The 27,584-nt window shown below is 41.1% G+C and overlaps 1 protein-coding gene across 1 annotated transcript; it reads right to left on the bottom strand.

Moving 5' to 3' along the window:
- SLC25A43 (solute carrier family 25 member 43) lies at positions 1–27,381 on the bottom strand. Its single transcript, XM_072123994.1, has 5 exons — positions 26,834–27,381; positions 20,084–20,325; positions 17,202–17,374; positions 2,361–2,495; positions 1–1,212 (listed from the first exon to the last, which is right to left on the bottom strand). Exons 1-5 carry the CDS (start codon positions 27,103–27,105, stop codon positions 1,006–1,008), a joined length of 1,029 nt encoding a protein of 342 aa, XP_071980095.1. The 5' UTR covers positions 27,106–27,381; the 3' UTR covers positions 1–1,005.
- Between the last annotated feature and the right edge of the window lie 203 nt (positions 27,382–27,584).

Here is a 27,584-nt window from a genome sequence, read left to right as displayed (position 1 = left end):
AATTTATTATTGTTATTTACAATGTACAACTGGGATTTAGTGGGAACATACAGTGACATCAACTACAAATTGTACAGTATTTGGCAATTTCAAAATATCAAGTTTTATGTCAAATATAGAATATTTCCAGCTAAAATATACAATAAACAGTGTAAACAAAATGTATGATGTACAGAATTAGATTAGAAAAGGACTAATACCTCTGCCATCAGAGACAGTACACAACTGCAGTGGCAGCGTCTTATATCCAGGAAGAACAAAAGGAGATTCAATGTGCCCAATCCTTCTCTCCCTTGGCAGATGATAAGTTCAGTCCTTCAAATAACTTTTACATGATGGGGCACATTTACTAAGGGTCCATAGGATGCATTTCCGTTGGGTTTCCCGAAATTTTTTTCCGTTTTGCCCTGAATTGCCCCGGTTTTTGGCACACGCGATTGGATTGTGGCGCATCGGCACCAGCTTTTCATGGGGGCGCAATTCGGAATTTAAAAATGAAATTGTGTCGCAAGATCAGCAGTCACATGCACCGGGAAGAAGAAGGTGAACTCCGGCGGATGGGGGGGAAGCGACACATGCAAGATCTTAGTGGATCGCAGCTGCTCCAAATCCTCGTCGGACATTCCGGTTCGGCGGCGTCAACGGGACGGGTAAGTAAATGTGCCCCAATGTGTACGGGGCAATGAAGTGGGCTACATTCACACACAACATTCAGGGAAGCTTTTAGTGGTATGTGCTTATACCTTGTAGCCTACATTATTTACCTTACACTGTATATTGGACATGCAACACTAGTGACACAAGTTGTCAGTCAATGCTGCATTGCTATGAATGAATAGGACAGGGTGGTCATCATTACAGGGAAACATGATATTTCCATAGACAATATTCTAATAAACATAAAAATCATATTTCTATTTATTAAAAAAATATATTAGTAAGAACCCAATGCTATTCCATAAATATAAACGTATAGTGCATTTTCCGGTTCTCTCTTCTTTTTACTCAGCTTTTTAGAGAAGGATTTCTGTTGGCAAAATTCTTATGTCTTATAAATTTGCGCAGCTCCTCCAATTCTCGGGGTCCAAGGCTCTGATCCACGCCTGGTGTCAGCTGGTTACTCAATGGGGAAATGATATAACCGTTTCGATATAGAAAGAGCCGCTTGCTGAACTCAAAGGTGGTGAACATCAAACCAAAATAAGGGACAACCTGCCAATATAAAAGGAAAATTGGCGTAAGTGAAAAACATGGGAAGAGCAAAACATCGCTTCCTAAACAGCAGATATTTTTCATAAGTCTTGTACAGATCATTGTCAGGTTGTTTGTTAGAAAAAAAGATGGAAAGTATTTTGTGTACCTTGTCCATCGAAATAGATTAGGACAAGACACCCCTCCCAGGCCCCCCAATAAAAAAAACCACACACATTGGTGTACATACATAAAAAATCTGCTCTCTTATATGGGAAAGGACCAACGCCTGTTTGATTCATTGCACAGGTATTCAGGTGGTGCTTGAGTTATCTTATTATCTGAATTACTGTATAGTATTTCTGTGAGCTTCAAAAAGGTGGGAAGACGCGGCACATCCTCATAAAATGTTGAAACTTTATTGGGGATTCCTTAAATCATCACAGATGGTAGTGAAATCGCCTACGCGTTTCGAGCACGTCCGTGCTCTTAGTCATGCCATGACTAACCTTCCCACCTTTTTGAAGCTCACGAATTCCGTCCGCAGTCCAAGCGGCTGAACGCGATTGCACTCCCACACGTGCTAGCCATACGTTGTTGAATGTAACTTCCCGATGTGAACCATTCCCAAGAAGCGTGACGAGTGGGTGAGCTGCACACAAACTTTTTTACTATTTACATTCCATAGTATTTCTGTGTATTGATACTTTTAGTTATGTTATACAGTTGCATAACTAGAGGGAAATTAAAGGAGATTTGCCTCCAATCCCTGTTTCTTTTTTCTCATGGGAATGCCAGAGATCAGCAAGCAATGAGTTTTAGAGGAGTCTGACTGCTGGGACAACCATGACCACAAGAAAAGGGGCCCCAGCAGTTGATTTACATCTCATCTCCTATGCTGCAGATAAGAGATAAATTGGATAATTCCCTCTAAATATTTTACAATGTTAAATCAATACACGTGGCTGAGGGAGAAAATTGTTACAGGAGGAAATCAACTACCCCCCCCTCCAAATTATCAGTTTCAACCCAACTGTAACCCAATTTTACAATTAGAACCTTTAGATATCTCTGTATGTAGTATTAGTCTGCTATAATTAGCATTTTCTTCAGATATATGTTAAAAGTCAGGAAGTCAATAAAGGAGTTTAAATATGATTTGGAGTTACCTTAAGCAGGTTTGCAGTCAGTCCACTCCAGAGACTTAGCACACCTTTTGTTTTCACCATTTGTCTAAAGCAATCAAGCACACCATTGAAGTGGACATCAACCCCCCCACAATGTGGAAGAATGTGGCTTTGTGCCTGCAAAGATAAAAAAGAAAATTAACATTTACAAAAGACAAAAGGTCTGGAGTCTTCAATGCAAACACCCATTAATTGCAAAGATGCTAATGGCCATGGGTGCACTAAAAACTTCAGTGTCCCAAAAGATGACAGGGTGGGGGGCTGCTGTTTAATATTTAGTACTACTGTGAAATAAGTCTAATCAAGTATCACAATGCAATTCCACCACTATTGTTAAGGAAATGCATCTGATTTTTTCAAATGGCAACCATCCTAAAATTTGGAATTAAAGTGATGCTATACACAAAACCCTGAGGGTGAGTCCCACATTCCAAAATGCAGAGTTAAAAAAAATACATTCATTAGGGTTAGAGTTCTTTAATTTAAGCATTGTAGATGAGGACAAATACATACACACATAGATATATAGACATACATACATACATTCTTCTATTGCTACAACACAGGGGGCAGCCAAATTGTAGCAGTAAGCTTTGCTGATATGCAGGGCAGTCATTGTGGTTTCTGTGGTTATGCAATTTCCTCATGATGTGTTAAAAACTGATTGTCTATTGATAGTTTATCCTAAATGTGTGAATGGATTTGTGGGTGATTTTGTAGAATCATGCAGAGATTGACAACAAATTCTGATCATGACCAATTATAACTATGTATGATGCAGTATAGTAAGTTTGTAGTCTAACACTAGAAAATCGTTATAAAATCCATTCTTGGATTCGTCAAAATTTAAATGAAAGCAGTTACTGCCAATATACATATGGAAACCAGAAGGCTTTATAATGAAAATGGGGCAGATTTATTATAGGTCTCCTAGAGCAGAGACATCAGAGCTCAGTTTTCACTTTCCCACAGGTGTTTATAAAATTAAACCTGAGCTCTGATTAGTTTCCATGAGCAACTAGAACAGTTTTACCTGGGAAACTTGATGATAAATCTCCCCCAATGTGTCCAAAGGGGTCTGTTCCCACCTTATAGTCTTAGAACAGTCAAGTCACGATGGAAATCTGATGGACCCCATTTTAGACCATGTGTTCTTTTGGGGGCCATTGGTGCCAGATATGATAAAGAGATAGCCAATTGTTCATTTATTTGCTGTCTATCTTACACAGGACTTTATTCAGTGTTACATATGAAATGTTGTACTGAGCTGTGCCCCATTGTATTTATATCCATGGTTCATCTGCTACACCCAGAACAGGTAAATCCAGTTTTCACCCAGCAGGGCACATATACAGGCCTAGATATAAACCTCGGGAGTAAAACTATGAAGAATATATATTCTAGAAAAGGCGAGTAGTCAGCGGGAAAGTAGATGAGATAGACGTGTAAACCATTGTCCTAGATACTATCCATTACAGAAGCCATAGCAAGATAACTACATTCCTGTGCTAATGTCACCATACTGGTTTTCTACTAAGTGAAGCCAAGGCTGTACAACAGAGACTGAACTAACATGGGCTATAATTGACCCTAAGCTTCAATGATGATCCTCAAAACTCGAGATGATTATCTTTACGATGGTATCAATTCAACGAAGCTTTATTGGCAGGACGATATATAAGTTAGCATTGCCAAAGCATTTATAAAATATTGGATTTTGGGGAATAAGGTGGGGTACAGGGTCATGGGAAACAGGATGAATGGGGACATGGGGTTTGGGGGGTTATTATAGTACATGTCTCTCAGTCTATGGCAAGCAGTGACACATTGGGGGGGGATTTACTAATTCTAGCGCAAGCACGACTGTCAGCATCGGAGATCAGTCTCCGGAAAGCACAGCCCGATGTTTTAAAGTGGCGCACGGCTGTAAGTAAATAATGGATAGATCGTAATAATCAGTCGTGCGCCATAAAAATGCCAACATCAATGAGATGTTTGCCAAAATCTGACATGGACTGCGCCTTAATTTTGCTCTCTGACCAATTTTTTCCTGGTCTATTGTGTGCCAAAAATTGCGCCTAAAAATGCCGACAAAATACACATAAATGTGACAGATAATGTGGAAAAGTTAGGCCACGCCCACTTGCGCCAAAAAGAGACGGAGGAGTCGAGATAGTCGGAAACATCTGTTCTTTCTGGTGCAAACTCATTATAAATGATCCACAACAATTGTGTGCCCAAAAAAAACAAAAGATCCTGACATTTTTTAGGCGCAGATACGATAATACATGTCCCCCATTGTGCGGCTATGGCCACTGTGGTCTCCTCTTGCCCCACCAGGATGGAGATCTTCTCTCCCTCCTCCATGGAGCAGAAGCCCTGGAGGAGATCTGAGAGTCTCCTGAAGTGAGTGTCCCTGACTGCTGAGTATTTGGAACAGTGTAGCAGGAAGTGAACCTACATTGGGGAACTAAAGCTGCCCTTACACATCAGTGCATGAGACCAAGAACAAAAGACTACCCGATGCATAGGAATGAAGGGGGTAGGGGAGGTAAAGCCATCGACTGAAAAACTTTTTGGATGACTCTTACTGAAGGTGTTAGGGCATCTTAAGAGAATAAAGAAAATTATGACAAAAACTGGAAAATCTAATAATGTAGACATGTTCTACAATTATGGGGCCAAGTGCAATCAACCAATCTGGTCAGTCATGTGCACTACCTTCAAGGATAATGTGACTTAAGGTACTGGGGCACAATTACTAAGGTCTTTGCACCATTTTGCTGGCGGACTTTGCACATTCTTTTATGTGCAAACTGCTTGCACAGGTATTTAAGAAGAGCACATGCTACATTTGTGATGCAGCTGCACTATTCCAATGCACAGTCTGACCGTGTGCCACATTTAACATGCGAAGATAGAATTGTGACGCACTTCCCATGTTAAAGGTGCACTCTGTCGGAGCAGTGCAGGGGGGGAGGGCAAGATTCATGAAGAACGTGGGCAACACATCAGGAATCTGGCGCCATTTGCACTATAAACAGGCAAACTGCACATAGTGCCCCCCTAAGTTATGTTCATGACTAAGATAGCCATGAAAGTGATTGATGTCCAAACATATTTTTGGTAAAAAAGTTATTTACAAATAATTAATAGTCATTTGCTAGCTGTACTGTCTTGGCTCCTTTGCCAGGAGGTCCAAATTTCGACACACTAAATTGGTGTGTCCGCTTACACGCTGATGACAAGACAGAAGATTGCCGAAAACCCGACGGATTCGGAAAAAACGCCGCATTTAAAAAAAAAAAAAAAATTGGTCGCACGGGCCATACTCACATGCACCACGATGAAGACGATGAACTCCAGGGCACCTCGGCGGACTTCGGCGCAGCATTTGGCGCAGGACCTTCATGAATCGCCAGATGACCCGAACGCTCGTCGCTGGAACGCGAATGGACCGGGTAAGTAAATGTGCCCCAATGAGTCTCTTCAGTGTATGAATTTACAGGTTTTTATTGAGAGGTAAGCCAAACAGATAGCGGAGAGGCACAGTATGTCAGGAATCCCCTAACGGGGCAATAGACAGTAATTATACGGAGCCTAGTTTAGAGAACAGCAGGACAAAAGAGGCCAAGTATATACAAAAAATTAAGAAGGCACAAGATGTCAAAACATCCTATTCAGGGGAGATCATATGTATACAACTATAGTGGTCACATAACAGAAAGACATTCAAAAAAGGACAGGAAGGCAAGAACAAAGGAAAGAGACCTACGGAGGGGAAGGCAATGTAAGTGTTATAAGTAGTATCAGAGGCATCATGCTTGATTTTGATGGTAGATAGGAGGGGAAGAACATTAAAGATGCACATGCTGCTGCATTTCATGGCTGGAGAGTGTAGGCACACTGTTATTGAGATACAAACACCCTCATCAGCTATGCATTCAAAACACTGCACAAAGGGTGGTCTGATTTTTAAAGGGGAGCAAGAGGAGTCAGTATTACCTATAGGGTGCAAAGGAGGAGTCATGATCTTCCATTTTTTTTAGAAACAAGGTTAGGCCAAAGTTGCACGTGGGAGTAATCTGCCATAAAAAGTAGTTGTGCATGGATAGAGGTGGTCCTCCCAAGACGATCTTTTGCAAAAGGCTCCCTGATCCATTAACTACTTATGCATTACAGCAATACACAATGGCCCACATTTACTAAAAATAGTTCGGGATTTCTGGCGCTCCCTGCACTGCCCTGACAGAGGAAACCAACTTTTTTCTGACTTTGCATGATAAATGTGGCGCAGGGTCCTATTGAGCACCGGAACACCCATTTCAGTGCAGAAATTTGTGTTGCATGAAGAATAGTGCAGCAGTGACACAAAACGGTTTAATGTGACGCATATGTGGCTCAGACACTTATTGAATACCCGTGCAAGCAGTTCGGACTGAAAAGAATGTACAAAGTCCGACAGAAGACTGGCGCACGGACCTAATGTGGTCCAATGGTTCAATGATGGCCATAGTTTTTGAAACATTTGACTTAGTCACAGAAAAAAGCAAAACCTGGTTCTTACAGCGGACTTTGCCATGATGACTAGGATTTGGCCAGCTCTACCTAAAGAACTTTAGGCAGAGATGACATTACCACCCCGATATCATCAGTATTCTTGAGATTATTTCTTGCACACAACAGACTTCTTGTCTAGAATTCCTATTACAGTACAGAGCAGTCAGTATTTTCCTAATGATGGGAAGAGATACACTGCCATCAGCTACATTAGTAAAATCAATGCAACACAAAGTTCTGCCAATGTAAGGGCACCACTTCCTTTCAAAAGCATCCAATATTCAGATTGAATGTGTTGCAGAACTAAAAGTGTATAAAAATAGTGCACATTGGTGCACATAATGTGTTTATTACCCATGTATATATCGGTCTATCCAACCATTTATCTATCTAGCTTTTTGTCTACAGTACTTATCTATAAATCTACCTACCTACCTATCCATCCATCAATCAATCACTCATATCTATCTATCTTTAATATTTATGCATACATAAATCTATCATCTATCTATACCATCTTTCATATGTATCTTCGACCATCAATCTCTAAAAACATTCTCCTACAATCCCATATTAAACACTATACCTTACCCTACTACTGCTTGTAAATACAAAGTGTTATTATTGTGCAGGGGTAAAGGAGCCTCTTACTGACTGACTGTTCATAAAATAGTTTTATTTTGGAGCCCCACTTTTAGTTTGGTTTAGTTTGCCCAGGCACACTTTGTCTAAAACCGGCCCTGTGCACAACACTTGAACGTACTACATTTAGTAATGTACATTATTTACAGCACATTTTCTTTCATCTTTAATAAAATCTATGACAATCATCAGGAGAAGCAAAAACTGGGGACAAATCTGCTCATTGATGAATAACCGCTAGCATGTTTGTTGGGTGAATGTTTTCCCATTCCCTTTTTACCATTTATACATAAGAATTATAAAGAAAAGTCATTCCCAATAACTGCACCATGTAAAAGGCCTTTATCTAATGAAGGACTATACAATCAAGATAGTCAGGTTATGAAGAAAATGCATATTTGTATTGTCTGCTTGCTTTACACTACCAAGAGCTTTGCAATATATTAGCATTTCAGTGTGAGGGTTGTAAGGTTCATGCTGACATAGTTAGATCAAAGGTGAGCCTGTCTTCTACTAGCTGTATTAGAACCACCTACAACATGAATAGTCAGAGACCAAGGAGCAAGTAGATGAACAGAAAAGAGGAGGCAATAATACATACATATGAAAGTTAAATCCCGCGCTCTGTCCGAATCAGTTGGATGGTCCGACGGCCCACATTTGGCCGGCGCCGATGTGCCAAAATCTAATTGCGTGCAACACAATCCCCTTCTAAAACCCTGTCCGTGCAGTGCAATACCCGAAAACGTTGGAAAACCTGTTGGAAATGCTGCGGGACCCTTAGTAAATTTGCGCTCTCTTTTTGTCACTCTCTGTGTCTGGATTTCCTAATATTACCAATACAGTTTATCATTTTGTTCACCTGTATTAGTACTTATCTTACTAGTGGCTAAAATTCGGAAATCCTAGTCAAAGCATCATGGTATAAATCACGTACTTCTTAGATTTATGTAGATGACAAAAAATTAGAAAATGCCACTGTAAGAGTCATTCAATAGAGGATGAGCCTCTGGTCGGTTTCAGATATTAAGGATAATCTACCATCAAATTTAAGCATGATAAACCAGGAATTCTTACTCATAGATCCAGGCATTGTGACTGTGGTATCTATGGCCTCCTTCTTTCTAAAAAACTATTTTTACAATTATGCTAATGAGACAGAAGGGCTCTTGGGGGGTGTTACCAGAGCCCCTCCATGCTGCAGCTTTTGCAATGTAAAGGAGAGCTTCCCCTTCCCACTGTGTGCTGAAACTTCCTCCGCTGCTGCTCTGTTGCTCAGGCAAACAGAGGGAGTAAAATAGTGTAACAGTTTATGAAGCCAGAACACTGGGTTTGGGGGCTCTGGTAACAGCCCAGGAGCCTTTCTGGCTCATTAGTATAATTTGAAAAGTTCATTTAATAAGGAAGGAAGGCATGGATAACAAATATAAGGAGATTACCACAGTCACGGTGCCTGGATCTATGAGTGAGTGCTTCCGGTTTATCATGATAGATTTTGATGGTAGATTTCCTTTAAAGAGAACATGTCACAACTTCTAACGTGTACATTTTAGTAAATACAGCAACTTTATTGTTTACATGATGACAATTCCACACGATCTTTTCTTAGAAGTTTAAGCTGTATAAACCCTGTATTCCTTCTAGAAATTTATGTTAGCAGCTGAATGAATGCCCCAACAAATGGGGAAATGTGTTAGTCTTTAGACCAGTGCAGAGTAGGACTAGATGGTTCTCCGCTGTGCAACATTAATCCCTGTGTCTGATGCCGGATGGTTAATCTCGTGCAGTATAAAAATGGTTAGGGTTCATTCACATTGCCGTCTGCGGGGAAGTACATGCGGCCCCAAATTTGTGGCCGCATGTTCGTCCCCATAGACGGCAATAGCGGCAATATGGTGTCACACATGTGTGGCACCGATCCGGGCTGCACACCGCAAAAAGACAGAGCATGCTCTATCTTTCTGTGAGTGTGCGGCTGTGCGCCGCTGTTTTCTATGTTCTGTTCTCCTCTCCAGCACAGAGCAGTATTGCCCACACGGCGGGCATACCGCGTGTGAATGCACCCTTAATTATACTTTACACCTTCTATTAGTTGCTCTAGTTTGTTGCACCAGAATCTAAATTTTTTTGGTGAACAAGCTATTTCCTGCAGGAAACTTTTACAGAGGACACACCCCTTTTTTGGGCATGTTGGGAAACTGTCTAAAACCCTTAAACTCACTATAAATGACTCCAGTATGATGCCGTAGGGTAGACAGATTGATACATCGCCCCACAGTCTACAATTCTAGAGCAGGAAATAGAATTATTATCCATTCAGTAAGTTCAATGTGAGTGGTGAGGTGCTAGGCTTACAGTATTAAAGTGTCATTTCCAGCACAGGGTTATATGGATGCAGATTATTTATGTAAGCAGAGATCTATTTGGCAGGTGGTGGTCTGCACACAGAGGCGACTTCTCTCCTGGCCAAAGTCCAGAATGGTTCACATTCCCAGGAGGCTCTTGTGAAATGTCAGATCTCCTGCTCAATGTGTGTTTGTAAACAGCTTGACTTATCACGTGGACGTATTTCAACAAGGAGTCAAAGGGGGATCCCTTTTATGTTGTGAATTTGCAGTATGTAAATATTAGCCCACAAATGTAGAAAAATAAGTCAAAAGAAGCTGGACTGAGATGGCCAGACACATAGGTCATTTACATTGATACACAGGCTGTACATACATCTTAGATGAATCCTACGGATAATCAAATGTATATACATTATGGAAAAAACGGGGAAATACAATTCAGGCATTTTTGATTTCAGTAGACCAAATCTTTCTAAGCAGCCCAATGTGTGTCCAAATTATAGGGCAGATGTGTCATCTATTACCAGGATGTGTTTGGATCCATTTTGGAGTGTTGTGTATGTACAATCTACTTTAGTGGTTTAGACAGCTTGGCAAATGTGGTGTTAATTTCACAGCCTAGAATACTTTCTTTCCTGTTCTTTCATGCATATGAATTTACAACTTTTAACAAAGCCACATTTAAAAGGGTATTCCAGGAATCAGCATAATTCATATACAAATGGGTACTCAAAATATAAGCTAATGTGTAATTAGTTATTTAAAACGTTACTCCCCTTAGCAGAAAAATGCTGGTACATGCAATGTAATGAAGAATTAATATGCTACTGGCCCTTTAATCAGTCCGTTAATTTCCTCCGCACAGTCCGTTGCGGAGCAGACACAGGACAGAAGATGGCCGCTGGTCACATGTCTCTGGACAGACGTATTTGATAATAAGATACAGAGGTATTTTAGTGAATCTTAGGTCTAGGGCTTCGGGGATCTCCTGGTCCACCAAATAAACGCATCTATGAATAGTGCCCTATAAATCAACCATTTGAAACCATTTTTTTTGTTTCATCAAGTTTTACTTCTTTCAAATATATACATGTATTTACATCAATTCATTTTCTTAAATCTTCTTATATATTACAACATTTTTTCGGCTAGTGTACGTACGTCCTAGTGAGTGTGCTATCACATGAATTTTAGAGATATAAAGAAATTCACCTAATTTGGCGTTCTAGTAGTTTTTTTCTTCGCAACACTCACATATTTGGAGGCCCCAGGGCTGAGACTGCCTTGTCTCTGACTGTTGGACAGAGTGGTATCGTCCACCTGTTGTGACGTTTCGAGGGACACGCCCCCTTCCTCAGACGTATACGACACACCTCTCCAAGGTATTTAAACCCTGTTGGCCGGAAGTTACCGTATTGTGCATAATATAAACTTAGCAAATGCATACAATAACTAAATGTGTATATAAATTCAATCTACGATCTAAATGGTGGCATAACATTAAGTATATAGACGTCAAATATCAAAATGTGCAAACTTAACAATATGTAAACATTTTTTAACGTTTTTTTAACATGTGTAAACGTTATTTTTTCGATATATTTGTTCTCGATATATTACATTACCCTGTTATATGTTATTATAGAAATACTTTATAGTTACAATCCTCATTTAGACCTTTAGGACTTAGAGATTCCAAACGGTTAATCCAATAGACTTCTCTTCTGAGTAATTGAGTTTTTATTTGTTCGCTATCACTGCCTTCCACTTCTTCGATAATCATCCATCTAAGATCTGACACTTGATGGCCTCTTTCTACAAAATGTCTTGCTACTGTCGTCTCTCCATATTTTTTTATTACTACTCTTGTCTTCTTTTTTTATTGTTCCTGTTTTTGAATGTGTTCTTATGGCACTCTTGTGTTCGTTTAACCTGATTCTGATGCTTCTAGATGTCTGTCCTATGTATATTTTCCCACATGGGCATTTCAACATGTATATGACATTTTTACTGTTGCAGGAGTGCCAACCTTTTATTGAAATGGGTGTACCTTGAGTAGGATGGTATAATATGTCGCCCTTTATAATGGAATTACAGTTTTGACATGATAAACATGCAAATGTACCTTTGTGTTGTGCTTTAAGGAACGATTGTTTTTTAGATTTATTAGAGTTCTTTTCTACATCTGCTCTGATTAGATAATTCGCTAATGATTTTCCTTTCCTGTAGACAAAACATGGTTTGTTCTTGAATATTTTACCATAATTGGGGTCACATTGGAGTATATCCCAATGTTTCAATATTGTATTCTGAATCATTCTTGAATGTTTGTCATATGTGGAGATAAACGTCAAATTGTCTCTATCTGTATTATTGATGGGATTTCTTTTAGTTCTTAATTCTTTCCAATTTTTTTGTGCTACTGTATTACCTACTTGTATAATATCACTCTTCTTGTACCCTTTCTCTACGAATTTTCTGGTCACATGTCCACATCACATGTCCTGCACCTGCCTGGGTAGGTCATGTGATCACCACTATGTTTGGCTGTAGTCGGTTGGTTGAAGTGCATCCAGTATGGCCAGTGTTGTGGTGATGGCAGTTACACATCATTACTATGGTAACACAGCAGGACAGTCTGTTATATCATTACTGGGAGCAGAGCATAAGAAGCAGGAGGAGTTACTGAGAACTAAAGGATCATGGGACTTGTAGTTTCCAGTGGCAGCCATCTTAGTGATAACTCCACCTAGGGAGGCCATAATTTTTGTAAATCATAAAATCAAACTATTTAAGCTCTGTTTTGTGATTAATGACATTGAGTATTGTTGTATTCATTCAATTAAATCATTATGGGTTTTTGTGTCAGACGTTCATATTCTCGGAATACCCCTTTAATAAATCTGTGTACGACATTCAAATCCACATGAAAAATCCAGGGGAAGACATCTTAAAATGGAGTGGGTTGTTACCGGAAAAAAAAAAAAATCAAACAAATACACTCTACAGTAATGTCAATGTCAGTAAGAATACCATGTGCTAAGAGGAGACCCCAACTAAATCTATTATAAATATACTGTACAGACGAAAAGTTTGGCCACACCATCTCACGAAAATACTTTTCTATAGTGTCAGGATTATAAAAATTGTAGAATCACACTGAAAGCATCTAAACTATGAATTAACATGTGGTGTTATGTACAAAAAAAACAACTGAAACTATGTCTTATATTCTAGGTTCCTTTTTCTTTGATTACCGATTTGCACACTCTTGGCATTCTCTCGAGGAGCTTCAAGAGTTAGTCACCTAAAATGGAGTTCCCAGAGATGCTTAGCACTTGTTGGCCCTTTTGCTTTCACTCTGCGGTCCAGATCACCCCAAACCATCTCATTTGGGTTCAGGTCTGCTGACTGTGGAGGCCAGGTCATCTGACATAGCACCCCACCAGTCTCCTTCTTGGTCCAATAGCCCTTACACAGCCTGGAGGTGTGTTTGGGATCATTGTCTTGTTGAAAAATATATGATGGTCCAACTAAACGCAAACCGGATGGAATAGCATGGCGCTGCAAGATGCTGTGGTAACCATGCTGGTTCAGTATACCTTCAATTTTGAATAAATCCCCAACCAACATTTTCACCAGCAAAACATTACCCCCCACCATCACACCTCCTCCTCCATGCTTCACGGGGGCATATAGAGTCCATTCCTTCACCTTTTCTGTGTTGCACAAAGACACGGTTGTTGGAACCAAAGATCTCAAATTTGGACTCATCACACCAAAGCACAAATTTCCACTGGTCCTTGGGTTCTTTAGCCCAAACAAGTCTCTTCTGCTTGTTGCCTGTCCTTAGCAGTGGTTTCCTAGCAGCTATGTTACCATGAAGGCTGCTGCACACAGTCTCCTCTTACCAGCTGTTGTACAGATGTGTCTGCTCCTAGACCTCTGTGCAGCAGTGACCTGCTCTCTAATCTGAGCTGCTGTTATCCTGCGATTTCTGAGGCTGGTGACTCGGATGAACTTATCCTCCGCAGCAGAGGTGACTCTTGATCTTCCTTTCCTGGGGTGGTCCTCATGTGAGCCAGTTTCTTTGTAGGGCTTGATGGTTTCTGCAACTGCACTTGGAGACACTTTCAAAGGTTTCCCAATTTTAGACTGAACTTAATTTCTCAAAGTAATGATGGCTAATCATTTTTCTTTACTTAGCTGCTTTTTTTTCTAGCCATAATACTAATTCTAACAGTCTATTCTGTAGGACTATCAGCTGTGTATCCACACAAAACAACTGATGGTCCCAACCCCATTTATAAGGCAAGAAATCCCACTTATTACACCTGACAGGGCACCTGTGATGTGAAAACCTTTTTAGGTGACTCTTGAAGCTCATGTAGAGAAGCCAAGAGTGTGCAAAGCAGTAATCAAAGCAAAAGGAACCTAGAATATAAGACATATTATCAGTTGTTTCGCACTTTTTTGTTGAGTATATAATTCCACATGTGTTAATTCATAGTTTTCATTTCTTCAGTGTAAATTTACAATTGTTAAAGTCATGAAAATGAAGAAAACTCTTTAAATGAAAAGGTGTGCCCAAAGGTGTGGTCTGTACTATATATATATATATATATATATATATATATATATATATAACCACTTAAAGTTTACATTACAGTCTTGGATGCATAGATGTCAGCTATGGATATACAATACACATAAGCAATAACCTGTAGTAGATGTTGAGATCTCATCTAAGTGATATATGCATATTATAAAGTTTATCAAGTAATTTTGTATGTATTGATTTTGTAGCACTTCATTTCAGATATAATGCATCTACCAAATATCTGAGACTCATATTTTATGTGTGCAAGTCTGGTCATTATAGAATTAATTTTGTCTACACTATGATTTATCTCCTCAGCTACCGGTTACAGACCCTGACATGCGCACATGAGTAAAGGTGTGTGCTAAAAAGAGATCACTGTAATGACCCAGGAATAAGAAGCACCGACTGTAAGGTCAACATAACAGCTGTCAAGGGCATTAGCAATAGCACGTTATATTCCATTAGCCCCACCTAGTGGCCATTTCATGTTCTCCACAAAACTAAGAAAGTCACCTCAGGGCAGCAGGCGATTAGAGAATGTAATCCCCGATCTGAAGCACACACAAGCTATAGCGACATCAAGTGTCTCATACCTGACATTTACTACTCATGCACAGAAAAAAAAAAGAAAGAGTGTGTACACGCCATATATTACTAGCAAGATCTATGCTATAATGTATACTAACATTCCAAGAGGGCTGTCATCTAAAATATTAAAGGGGCTGTCCATTTTATATTTTTTATCCTAACTTTGCTGCAGAGAGGGAGCATAAAAAAAAAAATAAAAGTGCCCTCATCTTTACCACTTTTTAGCACTGGCTACAGTTGACTGTCCGGCTTCTTGCTCCCCAGCTTACATCCGATGCAGGGCAGGTCCCTTTTCCGCAGCCAATTACAGGCCTCGGTACAGGCGCCACGAGACTGTAGAAATGACTTGTATTTTCAGCACAGGATGGTCAGCTTTACACCTGGGGGTGCAAGTACTGTTCTATTTTTATGACCCCCACCCTTTGAAGCATAATTCAAAAAGTTTATATATTAATAATATATTATTTTTTTCAAACTACCCCTTTATATGGTAAAATAATATAGATTAAATCAATATTTGAGAGTCACGAAAAAACACAAGTGTATTTCAAGAGCAAAAATATTCAATAAAGTGGTAATTTCTCACACATCCATGAGCACTGAAGCCAAAGTTGCATATGGGCAACAATATTATCAACTTTTAAATTTCAGTCAACATATGGCACCATCCACTACAGCTCTGAATGTGAGACTACTACATACTGGTCGACATACAGTTTTTTCTTCAACTCTAGCCAAGTGTTCAGTTTGGGTTGAGGTCTAGGAACTATGGGGGCAATCCACCGACACTACTTAATTATCATTGAATTATTTCTTCGCCATCTGACGTATGCTTCAGGTCGCAGTCCTGCTGGAACACTATGTTGTTCTTTTCACACCCATAGCATTAGTGTAAAAAGAAAGTCATCTTGTAGGACACTCACGAATAGCTCAGCACAGAGACCACCATCGAACCCGGTCAAGTATTAAACAACCTTGGCTATGAAACAGCCCTATATTAGGATTTCTCCACCAAACTTGACGGTTTCCTCAACATCTCGATCCATATGCTTTTTCCCTTGATTCCTTCAGACCCATTTTCAAGACTCAGAACCTAGTCTACTGAAAAAGACCATTCCACCGCCAGGAGCAAACCAATAACATTGAAGTTACATGACAAGAATCCGCATAATTTAACATACACAGGCAGTCCCCAGGTTACGTACAAGATAGGTTCTGTAGATTTGTTCTTAAGTTGAATTTATATGCAAGTCGGAACAGCTATATTTTATAATTCTAACCACAAGCCAAAATTTTTTTGGGTCTCTGTGATAATTTTAAAACTTTTGGGTTGTCATAAGAACCAGGATCAACAATAAATCCTTATTGCAGACACACACTCTAAGGGCTCATGCACACGACTGTCTGGTGGACGTATGTACGGCCGCAAATTTGCAGCCATACATACGTCCTCCATAGACGGCTATGGCGCACGGGGCTGGTAAGGTGAGCGTAACAAGAGCTCACCGTTCCCAGCCGTAGCCACAAAGAGATAGAGCCTGCTCTATTTTTGGTTGTATCGACGGCCATGCGACTACTTTTTTCTATGGAGAACGGCGCTCACCCCCACACACCAATGTGTGCCCGCTGGGCTACAGCACGGCGGGTATACGTTAGTGTGCATGAGCCCTAAATGGGTATGATAGTTTGGCATTTAGCATTCAGCCAACCTTTCTAAAGTGTATGGTAACCAACTGGACAGATATATGAGGGGTATTTAGCATGCAGCATACTTCAGCGTTCTTGCGTACAAGGCATGAAAGAGTCACAAATCCTGGTGCACATCGAGTAATTGTGATTTCGCCCACACCTACATTAGCCTTATGCCAAGTGACCATAACATGCCTGGACAAAAGGGTGTGATGGGAAGAAACGGCCCTCCCCAATTCACTATAGACTGGCAATATATTGGCTGGCATGGAGTTCATCTGGGTACCAGAGCCTTTTATATATGTGGTACAGGGAGGGGGCTACAACTCAGGACTGAAAACCTTTGATTCACAATCTGAGAACATACAAGAAACATAGAAGGAAAAGTATTACCTGCATTTTTCTCTTTACAGTTTCAAATGGAAAAGACATTGTCTGTGCTACTCCTGCGGCGAGACATCCATTTATAAAATGTTGTACTGGAGATAGTCGGTCACCAGGCTTCTGCCAAAACTTATCCAAACTCATATTCATAAAAAACAGACCAGCTGAAAATGGAACAGCTCCTGAAATGGACAAAAGTTTCATATTCTTTACCATCAAAGTTTTCTTTCTGTAGATTGACATCATATGACTATGTAATAAAGTATAAGACTAACTGTAGTTATGGTATGAAGATTCATTGTGGACTACAGTCACATGAGAAACCTCAGGCTTATCTATGAAGGCCGCTACTAAGCTTTTCTTTGTAAGTGTCTTAGGTTTAGGAAGGCAAAGATGAGTACAGCATTATTTTGGAGGATGATGACTTCCTACAAATGATACATTATCTACAGACATGATAGGTGCATATAACACTGGCTGTATTAAGTAATAGGCCGGTTCTTTCAAATCATCTGTTTCTTTAGCCAAAAATTAATTATAGCTCCAATTATAGGTATTCTGTATTAGGAAACAAGTTATTTAAATCTTATTTCATGAATTTAGGGGTTAAGAGCCTCTATATTACAGAACTTTTGATATAATAACCTGGTATTTTTAATGAGGTTAATGCCTTACTTTAAAGAGAACCCTCTACTAGTGTTTTGCCAGGATCCTTATCTTGCAGTAGCTCATAGTTGTTGAATTAGATACGACATAGCATATGAATACAGAAAATATAGATTGGCATCTTCTACACATATCATGTCTGTAGGTAGTACAGTCACTAAATTATTAGTTTCTGAAGAAAACTGTCACAAACGAAGAATGTTCCTGTATTTAGGCCCTGTTCACATTTTGTGTCAGTGTACTTTAAATATCTGACACAAAAATGTAATATATGCTACTACATTTCTTTTGCCTCTATTGGAGGAAAAAGCTTTTGATATGTTCAGCATATAAATATGGACCTTTCCATGCATAAGTTCCATACAGGATCACATAAGAATATGTTAAAGGCAGATTTAAACTGTTTCACACAGCCGAAGCCGTGACGGCTATGGTGACCCAGCTGCACCCAGCATACTATACACGGTATGCTCTATCCTTCCCTGTATTATTATATTTCCAAAGGAGAGGGGAGAGCTAGGCGCTCCAGCACGCTGTCATATGCGTGTAAATGAGGCCTTAGTGTTTTCAGGATTTTACCTTTAAAGGCCCTCATGAACGTGTTCAACCCATTGAGGCTGACCCGTATGTTGGTCCCATCCCATGGACTGCACACATTGCATCATACAGAAATAATATTCAAGGATTCCCTGTCTGCCAGTAGAACGGTACCACCTATACTGGAAGAATTGTTACAGCGCCGGTGCTGCAGTTCTCGCTGGAGTAAGATGCAGGGATTCCCATCCTGTGCATTGTATGCAGTTTGTAGAAACGGAATAACGTACAGGTCAGTTTCCACGTGCAGAATACGATCGCGTGCAGCTGACCCAAGAAAGCGGATTTAGCAGATTAGCTGAGTCACTATATTCTTTCTCACATATACATTATACATACTTAGACAATTCAGGGATTATTTATTATAGACTGGTGCAACCAGCTACTGCCTCCTGATATATCCAGAGGGTGGCTGCACCCCTCCTATAATTCTAAAATATGTCCGGCCTGGCATTGAATTGTGCTTTAATCTTCAACATCAGGCCTAAACTGGCGCTGACTAAAGCTAGTGTGCAGGCACAGGGCAGGAATGCCCCACAACCACTCAACCACAGGGCACGGCCCGCTTATGAATTCAGGGCTTGTATGCCAGAAAATCCCCGACAAATGTCACCCTTTATATTAGAAAGACGCGGAACAATATAAAGGTTTTGTTTACATAGGGCTGACGATTCTCCCATTTAAAGGGAACCTACCACCACGATTCTATCTATAAAGGTAGATCGGGTGGTAGGTGGATGTAAGGGACTTGAGGGTAGCTCTTTTTAGAGCCAATTCTCACATCCCCGCTAACTTTTAATAAACTTTATTCCCTTAATATGTAAATTTACTTATGCGGCTTCTGGGGCGTGGAGTAGCCGGGCACAAGGCTACTCCACGCCCCAGTAGCCACGTTACTCCTCCTACCCTGTTGTGTCCGACATGATGGCGTTCTGCGCATGTGCAGAATGCAGGTCCGCAGCTGAGCAGCCACAGCTCCGAGGCCGGAGCTACTGCGCATGCCTAGAACTCCGGCTTGTCGGGGCTGCGTGCCACACACAACAGGGTAGGAGGAGTAACGTGTCTACTGCGGCGTGGAGTAGCTGCGCCGTGTAGCCTCGTGCCCGGCTACTCCACGCCCCAGTAGCCGCATAAGTAAATTTACATATTAAGGGAATAAAGTTTATTAAAAGTTAGCGGCGACGTGAGGATTAGCTCTAAAAAGAGCTATCCCCACGTGCCTTACATCCATCTACCACCCGATCTACCTTTATAGGTAGAATCGTGGTGGTAGGTGCCCTTTAAATCAATGATATGTAGCAAGTTAAATGTATTTGTGGAATTCACATGCAGGTTTGCTGTGGATGAATGAGGAAGAGGTGTAATGACAGGATTCAGCAGTAAAAATAAGGAGCACTTTACACCTCAGAAGATAATTTCTTGCACAAATATTTGTGAACCAAAAAGGGAGGAAAGGTAAAATGAAAAGGTCTGACCACTGCTGGCTGTGGCTCACAGTAATTGATGCACATAAACAATGATATGTGGTGTGAACTGGCCCTACAAGAGAATGGATCTCAGGAACTGTGAAATAGGCTGTTAGCCCCAAAAACGTATAATACAGAATGGCAGGCCTGCCTCTACCATCTTACCAAGAATGGAAAGAGAGACCCCTCGATATAAAGAGCGGAATCCTTCCTGATAATACACACAGCATAGAGCATGAACGATGCCTCTGTATGTGGGCTCCATGCTGTTCTGAACAATGAGACGAGTCTTCACAACATCAGTTGGGTAGATTACAACAGCTGCCAACATCCCAGCCACGCTTCCAGCAACAATAGCTTGCCATTGTGAGATCTGTCCCAAGTCATCCATGAACAGCACAGTTAACCTAAAAAAATGCAAGAGAAAAAAGCCAATGGTGAACTACAATAAAGATTTTTATCCACAAGTATCAGTCACAATCCTAATTTTGCATTATTTTCTATATTTCTTGAATTATGCAGCTGGGAGATGGTGGTACAGTGAATTACGGCAAGTCAGCTTGGAGAGCTAGTAAAGTGAAGTGCATAGTGAAGATGAAGCGAGTACAACTTGCTTCAAAGCGCATGCGCCCGATATTCAGAGCTTACACAGTAAAATGAGGGGTCCTGACTTCTGTCCCTTTACACACATTGGGCACATTTACTTACCCGGCCGACAGAGTTCACCCAAAGTGCATTGTCCAACATCAATGCACTGTGTCGCGATTCACTAAGATCGTGCGCCCGATTTCCTGCATGTGTCGCTTCCCCGTTCAGGTCTGCCGGAGTTCACCTTCTTCTTCCCGGTGTATCTAAGTACATTGGTTGCAACACAATTTGAATATTAAATCCTGCGCTCAGTCTGAATCAGTCGGATCATTCGACTGCCCGCCCCTAATATCTGTCGCATGAAAGCCAGTGCAATTGTGCCACAATCCAATCGCGTGCAACACAATCCCCAGTTAAATACCTGTCACAGAGGCACAAAACAGGAAAATTTCTAAGATCCGACGTAAGTGCGATCCGCAGACCCTTAGTAAATAAGCTCCAATGCGCATGCCGCATGAGTCCAAAGTGGACGCAAGTGTTTCAATCCTCATCGCTTTTCCTCCATAGAAACTCGGAATTAGGAATTTGTAGACCAACAGCTTTAAGATAAAAATATGTTGGAGATTAGTTAACATTTGAAATATAAAAACTGATGGACAAAAATGTCCCTCAGGAAGAAGGTCCCTAAAGAAGAAAGCTGAAGGGGCCCTCTACAATTAATCAGAACGGGAGTTAGCTCCTTGTCACGCATAGACACACTAGGTCACTAAAGCAGATTTTGAAAGTAGGCATGTAACTTTTTCATTGACTTTATTGTTATGGCTGCCCTGGATGGCTCTCGTGGCCAAGCTTTAGCTGTTGAATCAATGGCCTCACATTTGCCTTGAAAATACTTTGATAAACAGAGGAGTCTATGGTCAACTGAAGCTCAAGCCCAAATCATAAACTTCCACCTACCTGCTTAACAGTTTATATGATGTGTTTATGCAGATATGCTGCTGTATATTATGGTAAACACATCTCCACTTTGATTTCGTCTTTGGACCTTGTTCCAGAAGTTTAGTTATTGCATATTGCAGCAAACACCCACCGGTAACACCAGCGATCGGTGTTAATGCTGCTGTTAACCCTGGTAAAATCCGCCAAAGAAAATTTGTCTCTATGGCAGCCTTGGGTCTCTGTAAGACCCGGGACTGAATGATTTCTGGGTATTGTAATAAATGAGTAGTAGAATCCCCATACATTGCTATACTATAGTATTGCAGTATATGGTAGGATCAATCAGACAACCTAGGGTTTAAGTACCCTATAGGGTCTGAAAAATAGTAAAAAAAAAACTGATATAAATAGACTGTAAGCTCTTGTGAGCAGAGACCTCACCGGTTTTGTCCCATATGAATGCTTGTGCTCTGTCATGTTTTATTATATGTGTATTTGTCCCCTGTGATTTGTAAAGCACTATAGAATATGATGGCGCTATATACCCATATATACTCGAGTATAAGCCTAGTTTTTCAGCACAAAAAATTGTGCTGAAAACCCAAACTCAGCTTATACTCAAATAAAGAAATATAGGTTTTACCAGGTTTTTGTGGTAAAATTAGTGGCCTCGGCTTATACTCGAGTATATACGGGTAAATAAATATTATTAAATGAAGATTTTTTTTTTAATATAAATAAACAGTAAAAATCATAAACATGTTACAGTATATACTCGAGTATAAGCCGACCCAAGTATAAGCTGGGAAAACCTATTGACTCGAGTATAAGCCAAGGGTGGGAAATGCATTGGTCACAGCCCCCCCCCAGTATATAGCCAGCCAGCCCCCTGTTATATACAGCCTGCCCCCTGTAGTATACAGCCTACCCAGCTTGCCCCCGGTAGTATACAGCCAGCCCAGCTTGCCCCCAGTAGTATACAGCCTGCCCCCAGTAGTATACAGCCTGCCCCCAGTAGTATACAGCCTGCCCCCAGTAGTATACAGCCTGCCCCCAGTAGTATACTGCCTGCCCAGCATAAAAAAAAAAACACCTATATACTCACCTTCCAGTGGCCCTGATGTGCAGCGCTGCTCCCCCGAAGTCCGCACGGCTCATCTTCTGGCTTCCGCACCCGTTTTCTTTCTTCTGCTGGGCGCCGCCATTTTCCTCCCCCAGCCGCAGGCGCATAGTATGACGTGCCGCTGCTAACGTCATACTAGGCGCCACCCGGGGGAAAAACATGGCGGCGCCCATCAGAAGAAAGAAGACGGGCGCAGAAGCCAGAAGACAAGCCGCGTGGACATCGGGGGAGCAGCGCTGCACATCAGGGCCACCGGAGGGTGAGTATATACGTTTATTATTTTTTAAGTATTGTTTACTCGTGCACTAACTCGTGTATAAGCCGAGGGGACGTTTTTCAGCACATTTTTTGTGCTGTAAAACTCGGCTTATACACGAGTATATACGGTAAGTATCGCCACATCCCAAAATGTCCGATCTATAAAAATATAATAACAGTTATTCCACGCATTTAACATCTAACGGAAAATAGTGTCAAATGTGGAAAATTCGACTTTTTTGCCAATTTGCAACACATAAATGGTTTTTTATAAAAGGTGATCAAAAGGCCGTACAGTCCTCAAAATGGTAGCATTGAAAACGTCATCTGAAGTCGCAAAAAAAAGACACCACACACAGCTCTGTACTGAAGTATGAAAAAGTTACTAGCGCCAGAACACGGCAAAATTAAGAATTTTCTTTTTGTACAGGAGGTCCTAATTTATGTAAATGTATGAAAAGATTATAAAACCTATATAAATTTGGTATCACCGTGATCAAACCAATCCACGGAATAAAGTAGACCTGTCATTTGGGGTGCGGGGTGAAAAGCTGCAAGATCCAAGCCCACTAGAAAATGGCGCATATGTGATTTTTCAATAATTTCATGGCATCTGGCATTTCCCGCTTCCCAGTACATGGCATGGAATATTAAATACAGTCACTGGGAAGTATTTGCCTATTAAAAAAATGCAATGGAGATGAGAAGAGTAATTTTTACGGGTTGGATAGGGTCACTTCAGATGACTAACTTTGGTTCTATTGCACTTATAAGCATGTTTTTGTATCATAAGAATCTCATCTTTTAAATCGTTAACTGACCCTATATCTATAGCACAAAAGCAGGGATCTGATGTGACATCCCCCGTAGCCTCTACACAGTGACTCATCTCAGCTTCCGGGGGGGGAGGGGGAATCAAAAACTTTATACTCACCTCGTCGCTCATCAATTTTGCGTCCTGGCAAATAAAATGCCATATAAAAGAGCCAACTCTGACACATAGTTTGTCTCATTTATCAAAACTGTCTGAGAGCAAAGCTATTCTAGTTGCTAATAACATCCATTCAGAGCTCAGCTTTCATTTTATAAACTGCTAAGGGGAAAATGAAAGCTGAGCACTAAACTGTTGCCATGAGTTACTAGAACAGTTTTGCTCTAAGACACGTTTGATAAATCTTCCCCAGTGTGTTCTGTCACCTTTTGTCAACTATTTTGACATCCATTAATGAGCCTTGTCACTGGTTTACCATTGGTCCTTAAAGTGAATTTTAGTAGGAACTAAGTTTGCACAAGACCTGCTGTTCTGACCCAGTACTCACCGTCACACTTTGCCCCTTACCAATGTTAATCTGCTCCAGTACAACAGGGCCTTAGTGTTACCTCCAAATAAACCATAATCTGCTGGCAAGATAGGGGGGAGTAATAATGTCATTATTTCACCTTACAGTAGTAATACCTATCTGCATGCAGATACTGTATACATTATTTACATGTAGATACTGTATTCCTGTGCTTACATAGGGGACCTATTCACATGCATGTGCAGTAAGATTGGATTTTCTCCCAATGTGAAGCCAGACACTATACAATACATTTTTATAGTTGAAGCAGAAGAAATGCCTTTACATGCCCACATGACCGGGACACCGCCTGCAGGCAGCACTGCATGAGTTATACTGAGTGGGTGACGTCTCCCTCACATGACACAGCAGTGGTCAGGATTGGAGGACGGGATGGTGTTCTGAGAGCTGTCCTTCCCTCCCTGGCACACAGATTTAACCTATAGTAACCCGGCAAGATGAAGGAAATAAGCACAGAGAATAAGCACCTGCACCTTTAGGACCTGTGCTGTGTATAACCATATGATCAAAATAATCCTAAAAATAACGCCACTAATAATAAGAAACTAAATAAGAGAGCATTGGTACAGATAAATATTTAGGATCCAGCAGTACACACAGCTTACCCATTAAATAAACATTGGTAGAATAAGTAAACAGTGATACAAACTATTCAGGAAAAACTTTGGAAACTGTAATACTGTTTGCCCGGCTTGTGATGCACATCTTGGGAATATCTGTGCAGTTAAATTTGGTACAGGTGGCATATTGCAGATATATGAGCTCTTAGCCAGTCCCCTGTTACACTACCCGACCTGAACTCCAACTCTACAAATACTCCAGTATCTGATGGAACATGTGGAAAGGTAGTCACAGACAGATTTAGGCCATGAAAAACGGACAATAATGTTTCATAGGTGTCTATAAAGGGGGTGGATTCTTAAATGTTCCACATTTATAAAAGGAGCGTGACAGTTTCTGTAAAATACAGGAAGTCCCCGGGTTACGTACAGGATAGGTTCTTTAGGTTTGTTCTTAAGTTGCATTTGTATGTAAGTCGGAACTGTATACTTTATAATTGTAACTCCAGACAAATGTTTTTTGGTCTCTGTGACAATGGGATTTTAAAATGTTGGGTTGTCATAAGAACCAGAATTAACACTAAAGCTTAATTGCAGACACCATTGATAACTGTTATAGCTGATCATTGTAGCCAAAGGCTAAAGTACAATAAATTACCAAAATCGAGAGGTCCATTTGTAACTAGGGGTCGTCTGTAAGTTGGGTGTTCTTAAGTAGGAGACCGCCTGTATACACTATATCTGCAAGATACAGCAATTTGCTCCCATAGCCAGCACTGCTGCGATCAATATGCCAATTATATCAATCATGACCATCTACAGTATTTTATGTTGGCGCACTCCAAATATAAGAAGGTGGACCACTGACTTCAAAATGCTGCCATGTTTGGCACATGTTTAGGACGGTCATGTTGAAAACCTGCATGAAAGTCTGCATCCAATACACACCGTTTTTATGAGCGTTTTTAATGCAGATTTGTCTTTTTAGTGTTGTGTTTTTATGCACATTTTTCACGTGCTTTTTTTTTTTCTTCGAAATCCTATTAGAGTGAGGTAATTCTGCATCAAAATACCACAAGTTGATGCAGATTTTCACTCTCCCATAGACTTCGATGTGAAAAAAAAAAAATTGCATGAAAAGATCTGCGAGGAGGCACAAGAGAAGTAGCATGATCGCTATTTTATTTTCCAAAAAAAAAACACGTCTACATTACTTTTTCAAAACCACATTCCCTTGACTGCCATAGTATTACGCTGCGTGTTTTCTGTACCAAAATGTACACTTAAAATGCACATGGAATCTGTAATGTGTGCTGATAGGATCAGAGTACGGGTCATGTGGTATAGCCATAGATTCTCATCTGTGGCTATACCACATGACCCGTACTCTGGGCGAGAGTTTGTTGGCTGATTGTATTCAGTCAATGTGCCATGTATACAGATGTGTATATGGGTCGTATCCACGTAGCTGCCTAGGGAATGAGTGCACATGACATAACACAGAGAATGGGGCTTATTTACTAAGGGTCCTGTGGGCACATTTTCTTCGGGTTTCCCAACTTTTCGGGGATCGCGCCGGGGATTGTGTAGCACGCAATCGGATTTTGACACGATCCGACGGATTCGGACAAACCGCAGGATTTAACTTTGAGTTTGTGTCACAAGATCAAGCACTTACATACACCGGCAAGAAGATGGTGAACTCCAGCAGACCTGAGCAGGGAAGCGACACATGCAGGATATCGGGCGCACGATCTTCTTAAATCGCGGCAGATGTGCATTACGGGGGACATTCCGGATCGGGGATCGCACATGGACAGGTAAGTAAATGTGCCCCATTATATATATATATATATATATATATATATATATATATATATATTATATACATAATCTATATGGATATAGACACCCAATACAGGATTAGGAATGTGTACATCATAAATAAGAATCCCCATACATAAAGGATTACCAAATGTAGAATATTTGTCACCAGACCCCGTACACTACACCATGAGAAGGTTCTCTGAATATTTGGGTGCAATGCTAGTGATGGAGATATAAGTGTATATGGGGACGCACTTACCTGTGATAAGCTGACAGCTGCACAGCACTGTACGGGAACAGGCGCACACAGGCAGTCAGGTTACCCTTCCAAAAAGCTCTCAGCCCCTCCGCCCTGTACAGCACCGGGAAGGAGCTCAGGAAGCCCTGCTTGGAGTGGAAGGTGCCCACTTGTGTGAGGATCTTCACCACGTCCAGGGGAGCAGTGGCGGTGCGGCTCAGGACCCCCGCCAGCCCCCCACATAGCGTGCTCTGCCAGGACGTGAGTCTGGAGTCCCGCTTTAATGTCGCCATGTACACTACTGTATATGGAACGCTGCTGTGCCCGCGCTCACCACTGGGGGCGCTCACTCCTCTTTTAGGTCTTTCGCTGTCGATGCTGCTTCATATGTCACCCTCTGATTGGCTGCCGGCAGCTCTGTGTTTTCTTCTGTGTCGATAAGCGCCGCCCATTCTAATAACGCCAGCCAATCACACACTGGTTCTGGCTTCATTAATGAGAAGCGTACGAGATCTGAGCGATGTAGTGGGGTGCCGTCCTGTACTGCTATGATTTAGCTGCTTGCTCTGGGCAAGGCGCATGCTCGGTAGGAAGCAGATGCATCACTCCCATAGCGTGCTGGATTGTACTTGAGCAATATTACCAGCAGAGGGCGCTATAAGTGACCTGCAGTGTGTAGGGTAGACTGCAGTACCTCTCGCTGCAGTATAGCATTGGGTGGCAGTAGTGGATTATATAACCCATGGCCACCCAAACCACCCACCACATTTCA

This window comes from Engystomops pustulosus, chromosome 9, assembly GCF_040894005.1.
Source record: "Engystomops pustulosus chromosome 9, aEngPut4.maternal, whole genome shotgun sequence".
Classification (NCBI taxonomy): domain Eukaryota; kingdom Metazoa; phylum Chordata; class Amphibia; order Anura; family Leptodactylidae; genus Engystomops; species Engystomops pustulosus.
This window is presented reverse-complemented; position numbering and strand designations above follow the sequence as displayed.

What these genes read in the sequence shown, in the direction of transcription:
- SLC25A43 (XM_072123994.1), bottom strand. Translation starts at nt 27,105, where the DNA reads ATGGCGACATTAAAGCGGGACTCCAGACTCACGTCCTGGCAGAGCACG. An exon ending in GGTCTCTCTTTCCATTCTTG is followed by an intron (nt 17,375 to 20,083) that starts GTAAGATGGTAG and finishes TGTCCATTTCAG; the next exon opens with GAGCTGTTCCATTTTCAGCT. An exon ending in TGACTGCAAACCTGCTTAAG is followed by an intron (nt 1,213 to 2,360) that starts GTAACTCCAAAT and finishes TTATATTGGCAG; the next exon opens with GTTGTCCCTTATTTTGGTTT.